Here is an 18,843-nt window from a genome sequence, read left to right on the forward strand (position 1 = left end):
CAAAACAAACCTCTGGAGGAAGACGTTTTAACACGGCGCTAACGATGAGTGTCCTGTGCTGCGGCCAAAAATTGATCTCAACTTGTAATATTTCAAGATATTTATCTGCAAAAATCCTAAACTCTAACTCTTCAACGAGCACTTTCCGTGTGTGATCAACTCTTAGCGAGTTTAACAAACCAAAGTGTGTCTAAAGCCTCACTGTACGTTCCCTCTGGACTCTTGGTCTTTTACCACAACAACACTTATTTCTCCTCGTTGCCACAACTATTTCTATTGTTCTTAAATCAACATTATCTCTTTAATTAGCCACGTTTTCTTGTAAACAAACATACATTGTGTTTACATTTAGTTTACTTGAGGTCTAACAAACGAGCCAAATCAGTTTCCTCCTTCGTAAAACATTTTTTAATTCTTCAATAATATTTTTAAATGATGAATAGTTATGATAAAAGCAGTCTTCCTCCTCGTCTTTGTCAGCACATTGCTACACCTCTTATTGCGTTAGAGGCCTTTACACATCAGGGACGTGACGAATAAATGACACAAAAATCAATACTCGCCGGTGAATTTGCGTCAAATTTGCGACAGTTGCAACTCTTTCACTTCCAATAAAAAGCTTTGAATAGATTCTGACAGGCAGAGGAGCAACTACCAGGATCCTGTTGTCTGTCTGAGGTCCTATAGTCTAAAGCTACTGTTAGATACTTATTGAGTTTCCTTTTAGTGAAATCCTAGTGTATTAGTGATACGTCTAGGGCTTTTATTGTGAAAGGTAGGAACAGAAGGAGTGGATCGTCAAGATTGAAAGGAGTAATGAAGTTTGTTTTGAAAAATGTTCAACTTTGGTTTCTCTTCGCCGTCACTTTCTAACCCAGCCGTCCAATCACAGAGGAGGAGGGGGGGCGGGACAAATATCCTACCACAAAGATTTTATAAAATGTGTTTTATGTACGAGAAAATAAAGTTAAACTGAATTGGAAGAAAAACAACCAAACCGCTTCTAGCTCCTTATCTGGCACTGCTTTGTTCTGCTACTTTCTTTCAAATACACACATGTGGGATTGGACATTAGGGTGCGTTTCCAGGTGTGTTGTGGGCGTAAAGACGGGTCTCCGTTGCTCACCCCAGCACAATGAGCTCTCCATACTTCACTGGCACTTTGGTGGAGGCGGTGGTGGAGATGTTTTCCTGCTCCGGGGAGTACATCGGGCACGGCTGATTGAGGTTTGGAAGAGGAGGGGAGGCGAGACGGGTGAGGTCCAAACAGGGCGAGGGGAACACAGGAAGAAGGGGAGAGGAAAGGAAGGGAAGGGAGGGGAGGGAGGAAGGGAAGGTGAAGATTGAAGGGAGCACGGGGGAGGGGGGGGGAGGAGGAGGAGGAAGAGGAGGAGGAGGAAGGGGAAGGGTCAGCTGAGCCTCAGCTTCACCCTCTCATGCTTCATGTGTCCGTCTCTCACGTTCTGACCTGAGGAAAGAAAGAAAGAAAGAAAGAAAGAAAGAGAGGATTAACAAAGACTAGTGGAGGAAGAAGAAGGATTCAAATGCAACGCATATCTGTAGTTTCCATGTGTTCCGATTTCTACAGACTGCAGTTGATGTTTAATTTCCTGCAGGTGGATGTGGTTTCAAACATCTAGCTCTCCTGAAAACCTTCCACTGAACACTAGACGTCTGTGTTTTCTTACAGGCAATGAAGGTTCAGTTCAGTCTGAGCATCAACAACTAAAACAATCTATTAAAAACTACAAACACAGGGCTGTCCAGTGGCTCAGTGGTATTTTAAGTCTTCAAACTTGAGGATACACGAGATTCCAACGCTTGTATTGTTTGAACTCAGGGCCGTTTGGGTGGGAAGTACTTGTTCCTACTACTGGTTGGAGGAGAGGAGGACATCATGAACCCCCCTCGGACTGCACAGTCCAGGCTCCTAACTGCAGAAGAAGCAGAAGACAAACGTCCTTCTGCTGGGTTTTTTTTGTCCGGGTCAAGTGGAGTTATAAATAGTGAGGATAGAAAACCAGGACAACAAAACTATCCCTTTGAAAAGGAGCAGCGTGGAGAAAAAAACCCCCACTTCATTTCAGGAGATTTTACACGAATAAAAACATATATTCCATTTTTGACAATAGATCCCCCTGAATGCTAACACACTGGCCCTTTAACAACAACACAGCGTAGTCTGACAGAAAATGTAAATGGATAAAATTGCTCAGTCGGTACAAATGTAAAATACACCACCGACACACTTTTTTTTTTTGTGCAAAGTTTGAAATATAAAAGTCCTTCATCAGAGCATCAGGGACGTGACTAAGGTCTGGAGCACACGTGACTGATTCTACTTGCTGAGTGAGGCGTCTGTGAACGCTGACTTCAGAGAATGACTCAAACACACACACACGCACACACACACACACACACACACACACACACACACACACACACACACACACACACACACACACACACACACACACACACACACACACTCTTGTTCACAGGATTAAATGGATTTGTTAAATATTTACGTTCGTCTCCAACATGTCTGCTGAGGTCCAGTGTAGAATAACTATGATCGACATATAGTACGTCAGGATTCTGTGGTTACTTCACAGTCTGATGTTACACTAAACGTACTGCAGCGGTCCAGTTATGACAGGACACTCCAGTCATTGATGCTTTAAAAGCATTCAAATTGTGAATTTGGCTGCTTCACTTCCTGTTAGAAAAACCCTCAGGACCTCACAGAGGGTTAAGTTGAACTCGTGAACCTTTTGTTGCACGTCCTCACGTCTGTTCCACTCATTGACGACAGAAATAAAAGCGTACGAGTATATATTGTTAGCGATCTTTCAAAACAAGAGCGTGAACGGATAACGGATAATCACGTCATCGCTTCCCTTCCAGGCCTCCTCCACCTGGAGGCCGAACAATTCCCAGAGTGCCTTTCTGCTCAGAGGATGCAAAGCCACACATGAATAAAGAATAGGAAGCTAAGTGTTTTGATGATGAGTGGGGGGGCTTTAACCCGAAACACACTGAAGACACAATCCCGTGAGACCAAGTCCACACAAGAGGTCTTCTAGGTAAATACCAGACAGGAAGCATTATTCAGTACGAGCTAACATGGAGCGGTACTGCTGCTCCTGCTAACTGAAATCCATACCTGCTCCAGAAATCCTCACAATCACACTTCACACTTGAAGAAGTAACACGTTGAATTAAATCATAACCGCCGGTCCCGATATCTCGCTCCCAAAAGTGTGAACAGCGGATCTATATCCATAGCGTCACACATCAGCATCGGCGTTATAAGCGGCTTCTTCACACGCACACACACACGCACACACACACGCACACACACACACACACACACACACACACACACACACACACACACACACACACACACTCTCAACAGAGTTCAGCAGGTGGGAGGAGCGGTGGTGAATCTTTACAGCTTTATTTCTGGAGGTTCGGGGACGTTTCATTCTGGATGGAGGTGATAAAAAAGCAAAATGGAGGACGTGTCGGTAAGAAGGAGGAGGGGGAGGCGAAGACCCACCTGCTCCCCCCCCCCCCGACACAAGGGGTTAATCCCACATACTCACATGCTATGCATACTAAAACACTGTGCTCTCAACTGTGTGCATGTAGAACCTTCTCTGTGCGCGCGCACACACACACACACACACACACACACACACACACACACACACACACACACACACACACACACACACACACACACACACACACACACACACACGTGCACACACTCTGTAGTGTCCAGGGAGCTGTTGTGCTGACTTGCCAGGAATTGATTTTTTTTTTTCTACCTATGGATCCAGACACTGAAGGAAAAACAGGTCTGGGTGTGGTTGGTCCCGTTATTGAACACGTCAGAGTCCAGAGTCCTGAATTATCGTTCTGTTGACAGGAACTCAACAACAGCAGCAGCAGCGGCAGCGGTGGCCTCTTCCAGAGCAAACATCACAAACAAATGTTCCTTCTTGTGTTCCTCCTCAAAGACGCCTCCTCACCCGCCCAGTGGAAACGACGCTCACACTCGGCCATTAGAACAACGCGGTGAACGAACGATGAAGGACGTCTGTTTTGTATTCAAAGCTCCACTAATTTAATATTAACGAGTGGAGCGGATGCAGAGACCACTTTGAGTGACGGCTTTACTTTCTTTAAACCTTTTGCTTCCTCTACTTACTTCACAACCCAAGTCAGCTGTTTTAATGAGGGAAAATATATCTTAAAGTACTATTAAGTAAAAAAGCTGTAGTGTTTCTGAGCACCAGACTCCCTTTTAGAAAACCTCTCATTTTACTGCAGCAGGGTCTGACAGTCTGACCCTCTCAGTCCTGGTTCTGGTTCTCCCGTGCCTCCCTTCCCTCAAGCGGGTCCAGCAATACGTCCTGGGTCTCCGGCAGCGTGGTGTCGGTGTTGGCTCCCAGAGAGGAGAAGCTTTGCTCCTGGAGGAGGAGGAGGAGGAGGAGGAGGAGGAGGAGGAGGAGGAGGAGGAGGAGGAGGAGACACTGCTGCCAGGAGCTGAGCTCTCCTCCTCCCTCCGGAGCTCCGACTGCAGGTCCAAGGCTGCAGGTGAAGGTGGTGAAGGCGGACCAGGTCTCTGCTGGAGGATCTGGGTCTGCCCACGGCTGACCAGGTCTCTGCTGGAGGATCTGGGTCTGTCCACGGAGGACCAGGTCTCTGCTGGAGGATCTGGGTCTGTCCACGGCGGACCAGGTCTCTGCTGGAGGATCTGGGTCTGTCCACTGTGGACCAGGTCTCTGCTGGAGGATCTGGGTCTGTCCACGGCGGACCAGGTCTCTGCTGGAGTCTGAGCTGAAGGAGTTTCTGGTGAACCTGCATGATGTCATTTGGTTTCACCAGAATCCGACCCGGTGGCTCCGATGACGAGCATTAAGAACAACTCTATAGAACCAGACCATCTTCTCTCTGATGGTCTTGTTTACTGATGGAGGTCTGATAGAGGATCAGGACTACACTCAGACTGGTTCAGAACCAGATACAGGTTCCTTAAAAGCAAGGTGGATAAAACAACTAACTTTTGTCTTGCTTGTTGTAACAAACACAATTTGTAAAAACTCATGTAAGGTTTGACTTTGAACAAGTAGATTTCTGACCCACTTAAACATAATAAATCCGCGCTGAGCCCTGTACGGGCGCATGAATCTAATATTTTCAGTGTGTTTGTCTGACTAAGCTGCTGGCCTCTGCAGGACACAGAGCTCTCGGCGTGGCCGCATGCCAGCCGCTGCTTAGCTACCGAGACACACGGCGCTACAACAATGGAGCCGGAGGCTCAGCGAGGCCGACCGTGTAGCCCCGAGGTCAGGGATTGGAACGCGCGTGCTACCCGACGGCAGGAACGGCAAAAAAGAAAAAGAAAAAAAAAACTCGTAAAACTGCACTGGAAGGAGGCTTCAGATGACACCTGCAGCACTTTTCACTCTTGAGCGCAACATGTCAAACTGTTTCGCTGGATGTGCGTCAGACACGCCAAGGGAAACAAGAGCTCGTATCAAGCAACCGGGTCACACCCAAAGCTAACAAAGCTCCCTGCAGGGTTCCAGTCCTGCACGGCGCGTTCAATGTCGAGTTAGAAGGTGTGTGTGTGTGTGTGTGTGAAGCGTGATGGCTGTGGTGCGTTTTAAGGGTGACACACTTTCAGGTCCGCAGGGCTCTGCGGAAACAAACAACCAGAGGCTGAGTTTCTGTGTTTGCCGGAAAACAAACAAAAAAAAAAAAATGTGTCAGAAGATGCTGTTAACAGCGTCGCGGGCTCAGAGGAACTCAAAGAGGGAACTGCAGCGTGATTCAGAACATAAAAAGAAGTATTAGTGAACTTCCATATAAAGTATGTTTAACGATTACGCTCCGATCACACCGCAAAACAATGGTTTTCATTTGGTACGGCGCTTTTTTTTAAATTGTATGATTTATGGCATTATATCTGTGTTTTACTGTAGAAAAAGACATTTTTTTGGGTTCCCTCTACTTCTAGCCGTTTCCACAGAGGTGCAGGACTTTTATACGACAGTGAAAATCAAGATAACAGAGAGAAACATGTGACTCCTTTGGGGTTCAGAGGGTTAAATCTTTTTTTTTTTATGTAATAAAATATACTTATTATGATTTGCCAGAGCCTTAGATGTGGTACTCCAAGTCCTGACGAAGAGAAGACTGGGGATATTATGTGCTTGAAATGTTACTGAAACAGTGAGCTTTTGATATAAAATGATGAATTAAAAACTGTAGCAAACGGGTTCAAACGAGGAAGAAAGAAGCTGACATCAGGAGCTCCAACACAGAGTCAACTTCTTCTTTACTGGAAAGTGGTAACGATATCCTGCTGGTGATAAATAACAACAGAAGTCTGGCAAAGACAACACAAACGGTACATAACAATGCTAATATAGTTAGGGTTGTTATTTAATTTAATAATATCTGTTCCTTTCTCTGTATCTTTGACAAATTGTAAACTGAAAACACGTGTTCTTGGATTCATCCTGCCGTCTGTAGAACGGGTTTAGGAACCTGCCGGCTGTGTTTTCCTGACTTTTGTTCTGACACTCAAAAGATCTGCCGATGTTCTGCCCGCTGGGCTTAACACGAGACAACCGTGGGCTGACAGCGGGAGACGGCCGTCGCGTCGTCGCGGGTACGGGCCGTGAACAAAAAAAGGAGGAAGAGCGGCGCTCGTCTTCTCACTTGTGGCCGCTGCGACGTCTGTGGAAGCCCTGCATCAAGAAGGTCATCCGATGGCTAATCCAGCCCCGCGTTAACCGCCTCCCTCACCACATCCTGTCAGGCCTTTTCTCTGCCTTCATGATTCTGTTGAGCTCCCCTAGCTGTTCACACAAAGTCTTCTTCAAAGGCTTACAGATTTCCAGAATCCTCCTCTTCAGTCGTTTCATCTTCGCACCGCTGGTGACAAATGGCCCCGTTGTCACAAATAGATAAGTGGGGCTTTTTTTTTTTTTTTTTTTTTTGACATCTTGGTGTTGTATTGTTGCTCTGTAGCCTTCTAGGTGACAGTTCATGGCAAAGTGTCAGAGGTCAAGTCTGCTACCAAAGAGACAGAACATTTTATCTCGTGGTTTCACGAACGTGAACCGCGGTGTGAACTGAAGTGTCGCTGACGATCGCTATCCGCCGATATTCAGTACAAAGAAAACTGCGATCGGGACGTCGGTCTAGATAACATTTAAAAAAAGTATATTTTCAAAGGTAAATTCTAACGTCATCATGATGTGTTCACATGTGATCTTGTAAAATGTAGTTTTTGTGTCGTTTTCACAGGAATATATATATATATATATATATATATATATATATATATATATAGATAGTACACATTTTGGACTTTTGGTTGGACGAAAAAAAACTCTTGGTCTCTGGGAAAATGTTCCATTATTTTGTGATGATTGACAGATTAATAAACACTTAAGAGGAGAATCAACGGATCAATCATGAAAATAATTCATTCATGATATGACTCACAGAGGCCGTGGGCGTTAGCCTACTTTCCGCTAGAAGTTATTACGACGCTTTGATGGTAGAGGCGGTGGTTTCATGGTAGTGCTTCAGGTTTTGGGGAGACGTTAAAGAGGTTAGCTGTGAACTACAGAGTAAACAAGAGCTGATCAACCTCAAAAACCTCCACCCCCCCCTTAACCCTTAGTCCTGTTTAAAGAGCAGTCTCAGTGCTTCAGCTCAGGTAGAAGAGACAAAGCACCTCCGTGTGTTTAACAGAGGAACAGAGGAGATTGCTGCTGCGTTTAAGACCCAGTGGAGTCGCAGTGAATCGGTCTCTCGGGAGACGTAGCGGCTAATTTCGCCTAAAGTGGAACGGCACATTTTCTGTTACGACAACATTCCATCCAGTGAAATACAAAACGTTTGTTTTTTTTAAATTTTAACTGCAATGACAACACGCATTACAGCCATCGCACGATGCTTTGTGGGCAGTCTCTAGAGAAGCATTCAATTGCTCAGTTGATCTTTAAGAACATTACAAAGACATCTATGAAACGGTACAGAAGGAACAGAAAAAGATCTCCTCGTCTCCTTTAATCACATTTTAACTTGATTTACAGTGAAAATTGCTTTTTCCACACAAAACGTGTTAGAGTGAGAAACGCGTCTCGCTTTAAAACAATAAGTTGTGTGTTCTTATTATTTAGGAAAACCGGTTGTTTTTTTTGACACGGTGGCAAAAACAAAGCAACTAGCAGCGTACTACGGTGAAAAAAAATGACTTTTTCCAGAATTAAACAGCTGTGAACTCCACCTTTTAATTAGCGAGGGAGGAGATTATTTAAAACGTCATATTAAAGTCTCCTAAACGACCACAAAACAACCTCAGTCAGAGGCTCCAGCATGAACTTAAACGTCTACAATTAGCCTAAAACGTCTGCAGTCATCATGCAGAGCAGAGGAAGAAACGAGAGGACGTCCGCGAGAGAGGAGAAGCAGCTCCGCATCAACGCCTCAAATATCAGAAGCCTCAACCTCATGTGACGAACGACGACACCTTCCTCAGCTCAAAATAACACGAGTGTGTCGGATTAATTGGTAACTGTTCACCTCTGAGAACAGCTGACGTCCTGTTTGGTCAAAGTAAGAGCTCCAATTTGAGCCGTTAGCTCCTCCAATAAAAACACGTTTGGGTAAATAGTTTCGCACGCTTTGAAAATGATCAAACTTCATAACCAAATGTTATTCAAACTAAAGGCAGGGTAAAAAAAAAAAAAGAAGAGGAAAAGTGAGTTTTAAAAGTCTGGACATCAGTCTTTGGTTTATGGGTTTGAAAGAAGCACGAGATGAAAGGCCTCCTACGGTTTCCTGTCACGTCTTTCATTGCTTTTCCAAATGGTGACTAAACTGGAGCATCGTGCAGTGTGTGTGTGTGTGTGTGTGTGTGTGTGTGTGTCGGTGGGGATTTCATTTGTAGTTCAAGTGAAGTGCAACTTGTGCTGCCTGTGTGATCGTCCGTGTGGGCGCGAGCGGCTCGTTCCCAGACGCCCTGGGTCTGGTGTCCAGTGTGGGGTCAGTGGAGAGGGATCGGGTTCGTGCACACTGTGGAGATTAGACGCCCGGTGACTCGGAAACTGATCTGATGGGGAGGGGGGGGGGGGGGCAAACCTGACGCCAGACTATCTTCCATTCTGCCTCTCGATCTCGTCCGATCGATGAACACCACCAGACGGCATCGGCATCACAACATGAATAGACTGAGGAGGGACAGGAAGTGTTTTTTGCTAAATGTATTTAACCGTTTTGAGTTTTACGGCGGGCGACCGTCACCTCTTTTGATTGTTAGTATGGAGCGAAGGCTTCATCCTGGATCCTATATGTTCTACATGATGCAGCTACACAGTGCATCTTAAAGCTAAAGTGTAATAGTTCATTAAAACTAACTAAAAAAAAAGAACATGTTAACGTGCATGAAAAGCATGAAAGCGTGGTGGAACTAACAAGCTAGCGAACTAGCCAGATGTCCGCTAGTTTTGCTAGCTAGCATTTAGTTTAACGCTGTTTTTTGCAAAAGAAAAACAGGGAAAGAGACAAAACAGCCTCGATTGTCATCGTCGGCTGAGCCACGGTGTATCTGGAATACCCAGGATGCAAGAATGAATAGAATAAAGAAAGGTGAACATGCAGACTGCCTCCAGTCATCTCTTTTATGATGTAAATAATCAGACCTTCCCGTCTGACTGGATTTGTGTACACACACACACACACACACACACACACACACACACACACAGACATTATCTAAAATCTAAAAATCTGCTCGTGTTAATTTTCCAGGATGCTCACACTCTTCTTTTTTTTCCTCGTGGTGTGAATTGGATCTCAGAAAAAGGGCATCAACACCTTTTTTTTTCCATTTTTCCCTGAATGTAAAGATCTTCATGCGTTTGACTGGATGTGTGCAGCTTAGTCGACGGCTCTTCTCTGAGTAAGAAACTCATTTCATTTCCATTCACACACACACAAAAAAAACTCCGGCGTACCGTCTCTTTAAATAAACCCACATGGAGCATCTCCATCCAGAGGAACTATATAAAAAAAGACAAACAGCTGATGCAACGTAATAGGAAATTAATGTAGCGTGAATTGAATCTCCCGAAGCTCAGCTGGGTGAACGCGGACGGATAGGACTGCGTTATCAATACGAACCAGAGAGCGAGCCGCTGAGCGGCAGTTCAGACAACAGAAACAGGATCACTGAGGCTAGTGAACGCTGCGCTCGGTCATTTGACGGACCGAGAAAGTGAAAAATGATCTTTAACAATAGCGAAGGGAAACGTTCTCGTGATGTGTTCAAATGTAATCTTTGTAAATGTAAAAAATGTGAATAAATCCAGTTGATAGCAGATGTTTTCACACCGATGTGAAACAGATATTAGTGAGGGAATTATGACTCGTCTAAGCAGCTTATAATATACGATTACAACTATTAATGCCGCCCCCTAAATTGTTTTAATCAAAGCAAATAGATTAAGGAATCATAATCCTTTGAATTTTGTGTGCATAATGCAAATATCCACTACAGATGGCAATAACATTCAGACATAACGTTGAGAATTTGATGGTTTTTTTTGTCCGATTGTCCAAATCTCTGTTGATTTTATTCATTTCTTTATCAACAGGCCTATATTTCATATTTCGGACAAGTACGTTTGGCTGACGGGCAAGCGGCTGACATAATGTGACGTCATGTACCGATTAAAAATGTAGTGTTTCACATGTGCGAGTATGCATGGCTTCAATGAGACCACTCGGAAGCTCGCATGCAGCGACATGTCCGTCTCGCCGTAGACGAACGCGCCTGCAGCCGGTCGGCTCTAAAGTGATTCCGGAGTCGGCGCGTCGATGCACAGACACCGAGTCCCAATTCCCCCGATCGCTCACAGGCAGCAGCAACACTTCTCATGTTCATCGGTCCCTGGAGGGGGTTCTCCTCTCCAGCGTGTGGTCCACACCGAGGAGGACGGAAAACGCAGGACACACTGCTGGAGAGGAAGGACAAGACGGTCGGACACGGTTATTAAGGTGGTGGTCCAGTGTCTCCTGGAGGGTTAAAAGATCTGACACATTCTCGTTAAAAGGGACGGGTAGAAAAGCTTTAAGCCACAGTAAACAAAGAGAGAAGAGCAGGAGCTCTAGCAGCTTTGAATGAGATTTCATTTGAGTGCGTTTAGTTTATTTAGTGTTTGTAAATGTAGTCTAACAGGAGCTTTAGTTTGTTTTTGTTACGGTCAGGGTATAAAGTATTTACGTAGCTACAAGTACGGACAGAAACATACAAAATACAAGTTGCAGCAGGTCTACAGAACTAAACCATCCTGACAAACTATGCTGAACGAGTAGAATTAATAGAATTTAAGATATACAATCCACAACCAACCAGCTCACGGTGACGTCTTAACAAACGTCTTCTCTGCTGCCAGAAGATATTCTGATTTCTTTCAGTAAACCAGATGATTGTTGCCATTTTAACTTGAGTAATTAATCAAACGATTGATCTAGAGCAGCAACATTTAGGCCTGATCAATTAGCCAGAATACTAATCAGCAAATACTGTAATCGGTTCATGGGTTCATCGTCAACAACTGACTGACTGACTCACACGTCTTCTACAGAAAGAAAAGCTTCTAATTAGAGAATCTAATAGAATGATTTGAAGCTGGTAAGTCCAGTCATCGTATTTACTTTAATAACTAAAATGATACGATTTCCACGACATATGAATCAATCAAACTTTATTAGTATAGCACTTTTCACACAGGTCAGTGCAGTTCAAAGTGCTTCACGGATGACTGACGAGACAGAAATAAGACGGAACAAGAGCGGATTGTGAACCCAACGGATAATAATTAAATAAAAAAAAATGTAAATGTGACAATTTGAGATCAATGCACGAGAGAGAATGAAATGATAAAACAGAATTAAGAGCCATAATAACAGCGGTAGCAGTAAAACAGTGTGAAATAAAAACTAGAATAGTACAAATAGAATAAAATGAGTGTATTACATCCGTTCTGTTTGTCTGAATAGAGAAAGTTGAGCAGCAGTGTAATAAAAAGAGCCAAATGTGAATAAACGGCAGACGTCTGAACTTGTGCGATGAACGACCGGCTTACTCAGGAGGGTTCACACGTGCTCCCTAACATGGAGCATTAAATATGAATTAGCTCCAGCCCATCTGTCTCGTCTTTTATCACCACTTTTTCTCGGAGACGTATCGCCGGACATTGCTCACTCTGTGGTGTCTGGGCTCTCTGGAGGAACCGTCAGCTTCCACCAGATAAGCCGACCACTTCCCCAACACGCCGAGGCTCCGCAGACAGAGAAGAGGGCCGATATTAAGCCATGCTAAGCTACGTCTAAAGAGGGTCTTCCATAGCGGTGTGACTATGACGGGGGAAAGGGGGGGGGGGGGGTAACGAGGTTTGGATTAGAATAATCCACTCGGACTCGAGGCCCCGACACTTGACCCGAGGAAGCGTTGCCACAACAATCCTCACACCCGTCGGCTATAAACAGCAAGGCACGAAATATGTGGAGCCGGGTCAGGAAGAGGACTCGAACATTAGACGCGAGGTGAGGAATGTAAAGCCCAGCGCCGGGCTGTTGAAAGCAGGCGTGAGCGCGGTGCAAGGAGGCATCAAACGAACCGACGACACGTGAGGACACGTGAGGACACGTGAGGACACGTCCTGTACGACCCGAACCAATTAACCCTCTGAACCCGGAGCGGTTTAGAGGACGTTTGTCTGCTGCTGTCACATGCTCCTCTCTGGAGGTCTTGTTTTTCACTGTAGTATATATAAAAGTCCTGCTCCTCTATGGAAACAGAACCATCATGGCTAGAAGTAGAGAGAACTAGAACATGTCTTTAGTGCACAATGAGTTATGATGACATCAATCATAAACAAGAAAAGAATACAAGTTGAATTTCTTTGATAATGTATTTTACAAAAATTGGAATCTATAAATACAATATTTCTACAAGTGTCCACTAGTGTTACTAACTAGAGGTTCTCCATGTTTTTTTTTATATATATATTGAACTATTTACTCCTTTCCTCTCTGCTCTGTGTTCATCAGCCTGCGGTTCAGTCTAAGTTTCACAGATTTTTTTGTCACATGACCGTTGGTCTAAAGATGAATCAATCATGGCTTCCCGGTTGCTCTGAAGAGCTCAGAATTTATTGTTTTTTACAGGATCTGGTTAACCCCAACGGTTTAATTAAGGGCGAGCTTTTAAATGAGACATGTAGAATAAAATGTTTTCTGAAGGAACCGTTCGTAACACACGGTGAGTTCGATGACCGTCGGAAAGAGAGAAATCGTACGATGATGATGGTCTTTACAGCTTCTGGCTCTGATAGACGTTGTAGTTTTGGTGATTGTTCAAATCCGGCGGGTCTTGGGGTTCAGAGGGGTTAAACACCACACGTCAACACACCGACCCCCTTATTTCTCAGAGCCATTCACACCTCCGTCATCCAGTCCTAAAAACCCAGACTGGAGTCGGACTCTTCGGCGCCAAATTCCTGCTGAGAATTAAATGAACTCATCAAAACAAGCTGCTGGTTGCTCTGGAGTCTCAGAGACTGGCATCTCCAAAGAATCCGGTCCCACCACAACAGAGTCCTCGGTGCTGGACTCGCGTCCGGGGTCTGGAGTGGACTAGAATACACCTCAGGCACTCGCGAGAGATGAATCTGACTCACAACAAATGTGTCATCCCAAAGTCATCCTTCTTTCCTTTTGTTTGCTTTAACGTCGAACAACAGCAGCTTAAGTAGAGCATTAAAAGCAGTGGTGGTGGTTCTGTTTTTATATTTTCTTCTGAATAACTTTTGAAATATGCTAACTTTGGCTGCCTTAAATTAAAAAAGAATTAGTATTAATGAAGCGGCTGAAAACAGAAAACCCCATTTCGTGTGATGAGGTGGAAGGAATGAAGTTGACAGAACATCCTCTAATCTGTGGAGCACAAGATCCGCTTTGACGAGACAACATCTAGTCTGTCTCAATAGAACTCTGGAGCACATCTATCTCATCAGACGAAGTAATCGCGCAGAATACGCTGAATAAAGTCCACAGAAATAGTGACACTTAGAAAGTCTTTCAAGATAAACTCAAGACGCTAGTGCAAAATAGTGAAAAGTTATTTAAAGTCTTTGGTTTTTGACAAGAAGTCCAAAAAGCGACGTACTGATCTCCAAAGGACCGTCTCACAGCAGATACGAGGACATCACGGCGTGGTGTCGGTTCTTTCATTACAGTTTGATCATTCACGAGCGCTCAAATATGAGTGGAAAAGTTACTCCGCCTGTTTGTTTCCGTGTTGTTAACTTTATAACAAACGGTTGTTGTTGTTGTTGATGTTCTTCGTTTCCAGGGCAGAGCAGCCGACTGGTTTTTCCGGTTAGCGGCTCTAGCAGGAGGCTAAGCGATGACAGAAGGCAGGAGAAGAAATAGGAGGGCCGACGTTCAAATTACAGCCTCATCAATGATTCAGTGGGAAGAACACACACACACACACACACACACACACACAACAGACAGCGCTGTTGGTGGATGTGCAACGAGACGTAAACTCATGCAGCGTCTTCAGTGTGTGAGCTATGATTCATATGCATTCAGTGCAGTGAGGAAAATTACACTCCTCATTTTAAATTGCTGTTATTCACTTGAATACATATTTAGGGAAGTTGCAAACACGCTCGTAGACAAAAGAGCTCAACGAAACCTCAGTACTGCGAGGTGTTATTTAGGTCAACATACTTCACTGCTTAGGCGCCATACTATATATATATATATATATATATATATATATATATATATATATATATATATATATATATATATATATATATATATATATATATATACACATACATACATACATACATACATACATACATACATACACATATACAGCCACATCAGCGCTGTTCAAAACACTTTGATGGAGGGACGAAGCTTAGGTGTCTTAAAGCTGCATTCTCTCTAGTGTCCATCAGGGGGCGACTCCTCTGGTTGTATAGAAGTCTAGTCTAAATTGACTCTACTTCTCTCTTGATTTATTCCCTCAGTAAACATTGTAAACATGAGTTTATGGTCTCAATCTCTAGTTTCAAGTCTTCTTCAATACAGCATGATGTTCATTTAGTACATTATGGTCCATTTAGAGTCAAACACACCATAAAGCAGGGGATGCTTTAGGGGCGGGGCTACACAGTGATAGACAGGTCTGTACCAGAGATGTACATGGCGTCTCTACGTCACTCCTCCTCAGTCCAGATATGGTCACTTCCTGTTCACTGGTTGCAAAAAAAAACCAAGATGGCGACGACCATAACGCAAGGCTTCAAAACGTCCGTACTGGGAAGAAGCTTCAGTGGGTTAGTTTGAGTTTCGGCGTTGCTTCCACCTCAGACTCTCTTATCTCCTGGACTCTTTAAAACAGATTCCTGGAAACAAATGTGTCCGTTTCACACGTTACGTAATCAATTACCAGCTCTGTTCGTGTTTCACACCTCAGCGACTGTCTTGTTGTTGCTGCCGTGTCGAGCACAACGACCCCTCACGCTTTAATTATGGGATGGATTTTCAGCAACTACTGCCCTGTCTTTTCTGTTTTTACTGCATTCGCAGAAAACAGCAGCGCTCCTCTGGGAAGCCTCAACAAGTTACACACTCAACCGTTTGTGTGTGTGTGTGTGTGTGTGTGTGTGTGTGTGAGGATGTACAAACACAGGCTAGTTTGACACAGGAAGGTTGAGAGAGTGAGACAGGAAACGGCAGCCATGCATGATGGGAGGGGAGTTAATAATTACAGGTCTGTGTGTCGTCTGAAAAGAGAAGGAGCCGAGTTACATCAGTAGTTTCGGGTGCAGTTGCCTCCCATAAACCACAGAGACGGCATCTTGAGAATCACACTCACAACACTTTCTTACTTTTCCATTTCATGTATAAACCTCAACGGGGCTTTCAGTTCCTGCTTGTAGAGAGTGAAGCGTTCTGCTGATATGGAGGGAAACAAAGGTGAAACAGGCTGTGGCTTCTGAGTGTGGGCAGAGGTGTTGAACACCCCCGAAACAGAGAGAGGTAAAAAACAAAAAGTCATCAACATCTCAACAGCATCTGGGACGCTTCGGTACACAACACATTACTGTACTGCTCTACTATGAATCTAGCTGGGTGGTGAAACAGGAAGTAGGGTGAATTTTTGGGTCTATTTGTCTTGTTATTTATCGTTTGTTTTGGAGATTAGGCTGAACAATATACCCATCCAACATCTGCATCAAAATGTATACGAATGTGTAATAGTCACAATGCAAATGCAATAGAAAGGCAAAGCAGGCCCACCATGGTAGACTATATATTAATCATTCGACTGCATGATAGGAAATTAAAAAAACAAGTTTTGGTTTGTTTTTACAGGAATGTCACCACAGACTACCAGGACCGTAATACTACTAAAAAAAGACTAACATTTATGTATCTGACATTAGTTTGAATAGGGGCTGAAACTAACGATTGTTTTCATTTTATATATCCATTAAGTCTAATGTCTCGTATTGTCCAAAACCTAAAAGTTATATAGTTTACAGTGAACTAACAGGAGCAGCGAATCATCACAACGGTAACTCAAGAAAAAGCAATTAATTATAAGGAAAGTTGCAGATTAAATTCATCAGCTCTAAATAACAAGAACAAAAAAAAGATTTGTTAATAAAAAAAAAGACTTTTAATTGAAAGTATTATTTCAGTTTCTATGTCTTCAGAGGTTTAAAAGCACATTTACGGTTAAATTACTGACTGTTGGTTTGATCTCACAGCGTTTCTCGCAAAAAGAAGCAACGCTAGCAGCATGTTTCAGCTCTTCTTGCGTCAGCACATCCCTGACATTTTCTTTTTCCCTCCCAGAACTCCACCAAAAAAAAAAAAAAAAAAGTGTTTCTATTCATGAGTTCAGCTGGTTTACCGTTAGAGTAATAAAACAGGACGGTGAACTCCCCGACAGCTTGTTTTTAAAGAAGGAGCTGAACGGCCTCGCTGTGTTTCAGTTACCGACTGCTCTGACTCAGGTGTTGGCAGCAGCAGAGAGGCAACAAATTAGAAACGTGTTTCTTCATTTTTATGGAACAAAAAAAAAATAAATAAATAAAAAAAAAAAATGGGCGACCCACGCTCACGCCCCCCCCCCCCCCGGTGCATGAACATACTACTAAAATAGCTCCTTAAATAAATAATGAATGGTCACCGCAGACGAGCGAAGATGAAGACAGATGCAGCGGTGAGGTGTGCAGGTGTGCTTTCTCCGCCCATGTGCTTTTGTTCTCTCTGCCTTATATGCGTTCCTTACATCACATATCATGACTCGGAGGAGATTTAAATAATTCATAGGGTCTGCAAAAAAAAGTTTACATAATTCATAAGATAACGTGGATGTTTAGTGACCTGCAGGAAGAGCTTTCTTATTACCGGGAAAAACAACGGGAGGAAAGTGGAGTTTGTTTTTCCTCGCTGATGAATTCACGCGGCGCTCCTTATGACGCTGCAGGTATTTGTCAGTTCCCGTCTATTTAACGTTAATTAAAGCTGAAAGCAATGTGATCGACAATAGGACTGTGATGCCATAATGCTACCAAAAAGTAGATGCTACGTGGAGGTTTTTAAGCTCTTGCTTCACCATACAGATGAGCTAAGCTAACACGCTTGTGTCGCAGTATCGATCCTGAATATTAAAAGTTTCAATACTCTGCAGCGACCTGTCAATCACTGTGTAGCCCCGCCCCTAAAGCATCCCCTGCTTTATGGTCTGTTTGACTCTAAATGGAGCATAATGTACTAAATGAACATCATGCTGTATTGAAGAAGACTGTAAACTAGAGATTGAGACCATAAACTCATGTTTACAATGTTTACTGAGGGAATAAATCAAGAGAGAAGTAGAGTCATTTTAGACTAGACTTCTATACAACCAGAGGAGTCGCCCCCTGGTGGACACTAGAGAGAATGCAGCTTTTAAGACACTTTCACATCGGCTTCACACGGCAGAAGTAAAGGTTTCTGAAACAGCCTGATAATGATTCTGACAACAGTATGAGAGAATTGTACCGAGCACACACCATGGAAAAAAACGCTGGTGGTTTAATGCCCCCCCTCCTCCTCCTCCTCCTCTTTCCTACCTTCAGAAACAAGGCCATAAAAACGTGCCCACTGTCTGACCCACTTTCCATGACAGACGTAATCTCCCTCCACAAACTTCAGCCTGTTTACCGGCCCCGGCAGAGAGTAAGCCGGACCGGGAATCCAATGCCAAGCTCTCCAAACTGGGGGGGGGGGGAGCTGCCGCTCAGCTGTGCGGGAGATTACACCCGTAGGATCCCCGCTGAGCCGAGGAGACCCTCGCTGATGAAACTGCAGACACGTGGGCCGCAAAAAAAAAAAAAAAAAAACGTAAATGCAAACAACTACCAAAATAAAAGCCTCCCCTCATGACGGACACGCTGCTCACATTACTGGAGGTTTACAGACGTTTGGCGTGTCGTCGGGTTTGGATTCTCAAACACACTCGCTCAACACCGAGGTGTTAACCACCGACCGCTGGCATGATTGTTACAGCTTTCATACATTTCCATTAAGTCAATATGCAGTAAATGTGGTTCACACTGAGCTCAGTCTGCAGAGCACAGCAAGGTTCCATATCACCGGTTAAATCATTCTTTGCATTTCTCACAAATTAGTTATTTGTTACCTGCAATTCATTCCTAA

General features: G+C 43.9%; 1 protein-coding gene across 3 annotated transcripts in view; it reads right to left on the reverse strand.

Moving 5' to 3' along the window:
* peli1b (pellino E3 ubiquitin protein ligase 1b) overlaps nucleotides 1–18,843 on the reverse strand; it is a 35,058-nt gene that overhangs the window by 13,727 nt on the left and 2,488 nt on the right. For all 3 annotated transcript variants that reach the window (XM_068710364.1, XM_068710365.1, XM_068710366.1), the window contains exon 2: nucleotides 1,127–1,468. In XM_068710364.1, the coding sequence (XP_068566465.1) occupies nucleotides 1,127–1,209 (83 nt within the window). In that variant the 5' untranslated portion in view covers nucleotides 1,210–1,468. The remainder of the gene's footprint in view (nucleotides 1–1,126; nucleotides 1,469–18,843) is intronic.

This window comes from Cebidichthys violaceus, unplaced genomic scaffold, assembly GCF_023349555.1.
Source record: "Cebidichthys violaceus isolate CVI_PGR_0920_01 unplaced genomic scaffold, fCebVio1.0.p SCAF_150, whole genome shotgun sequence".
Taxonomy (NCBI): domain Eukaryota; kingdom Metazoa; phylum Chordata; class Actinopteri; order Perciformes; family Stichaeidae; genus Cebidichthys; species Cebidichthys violaceus.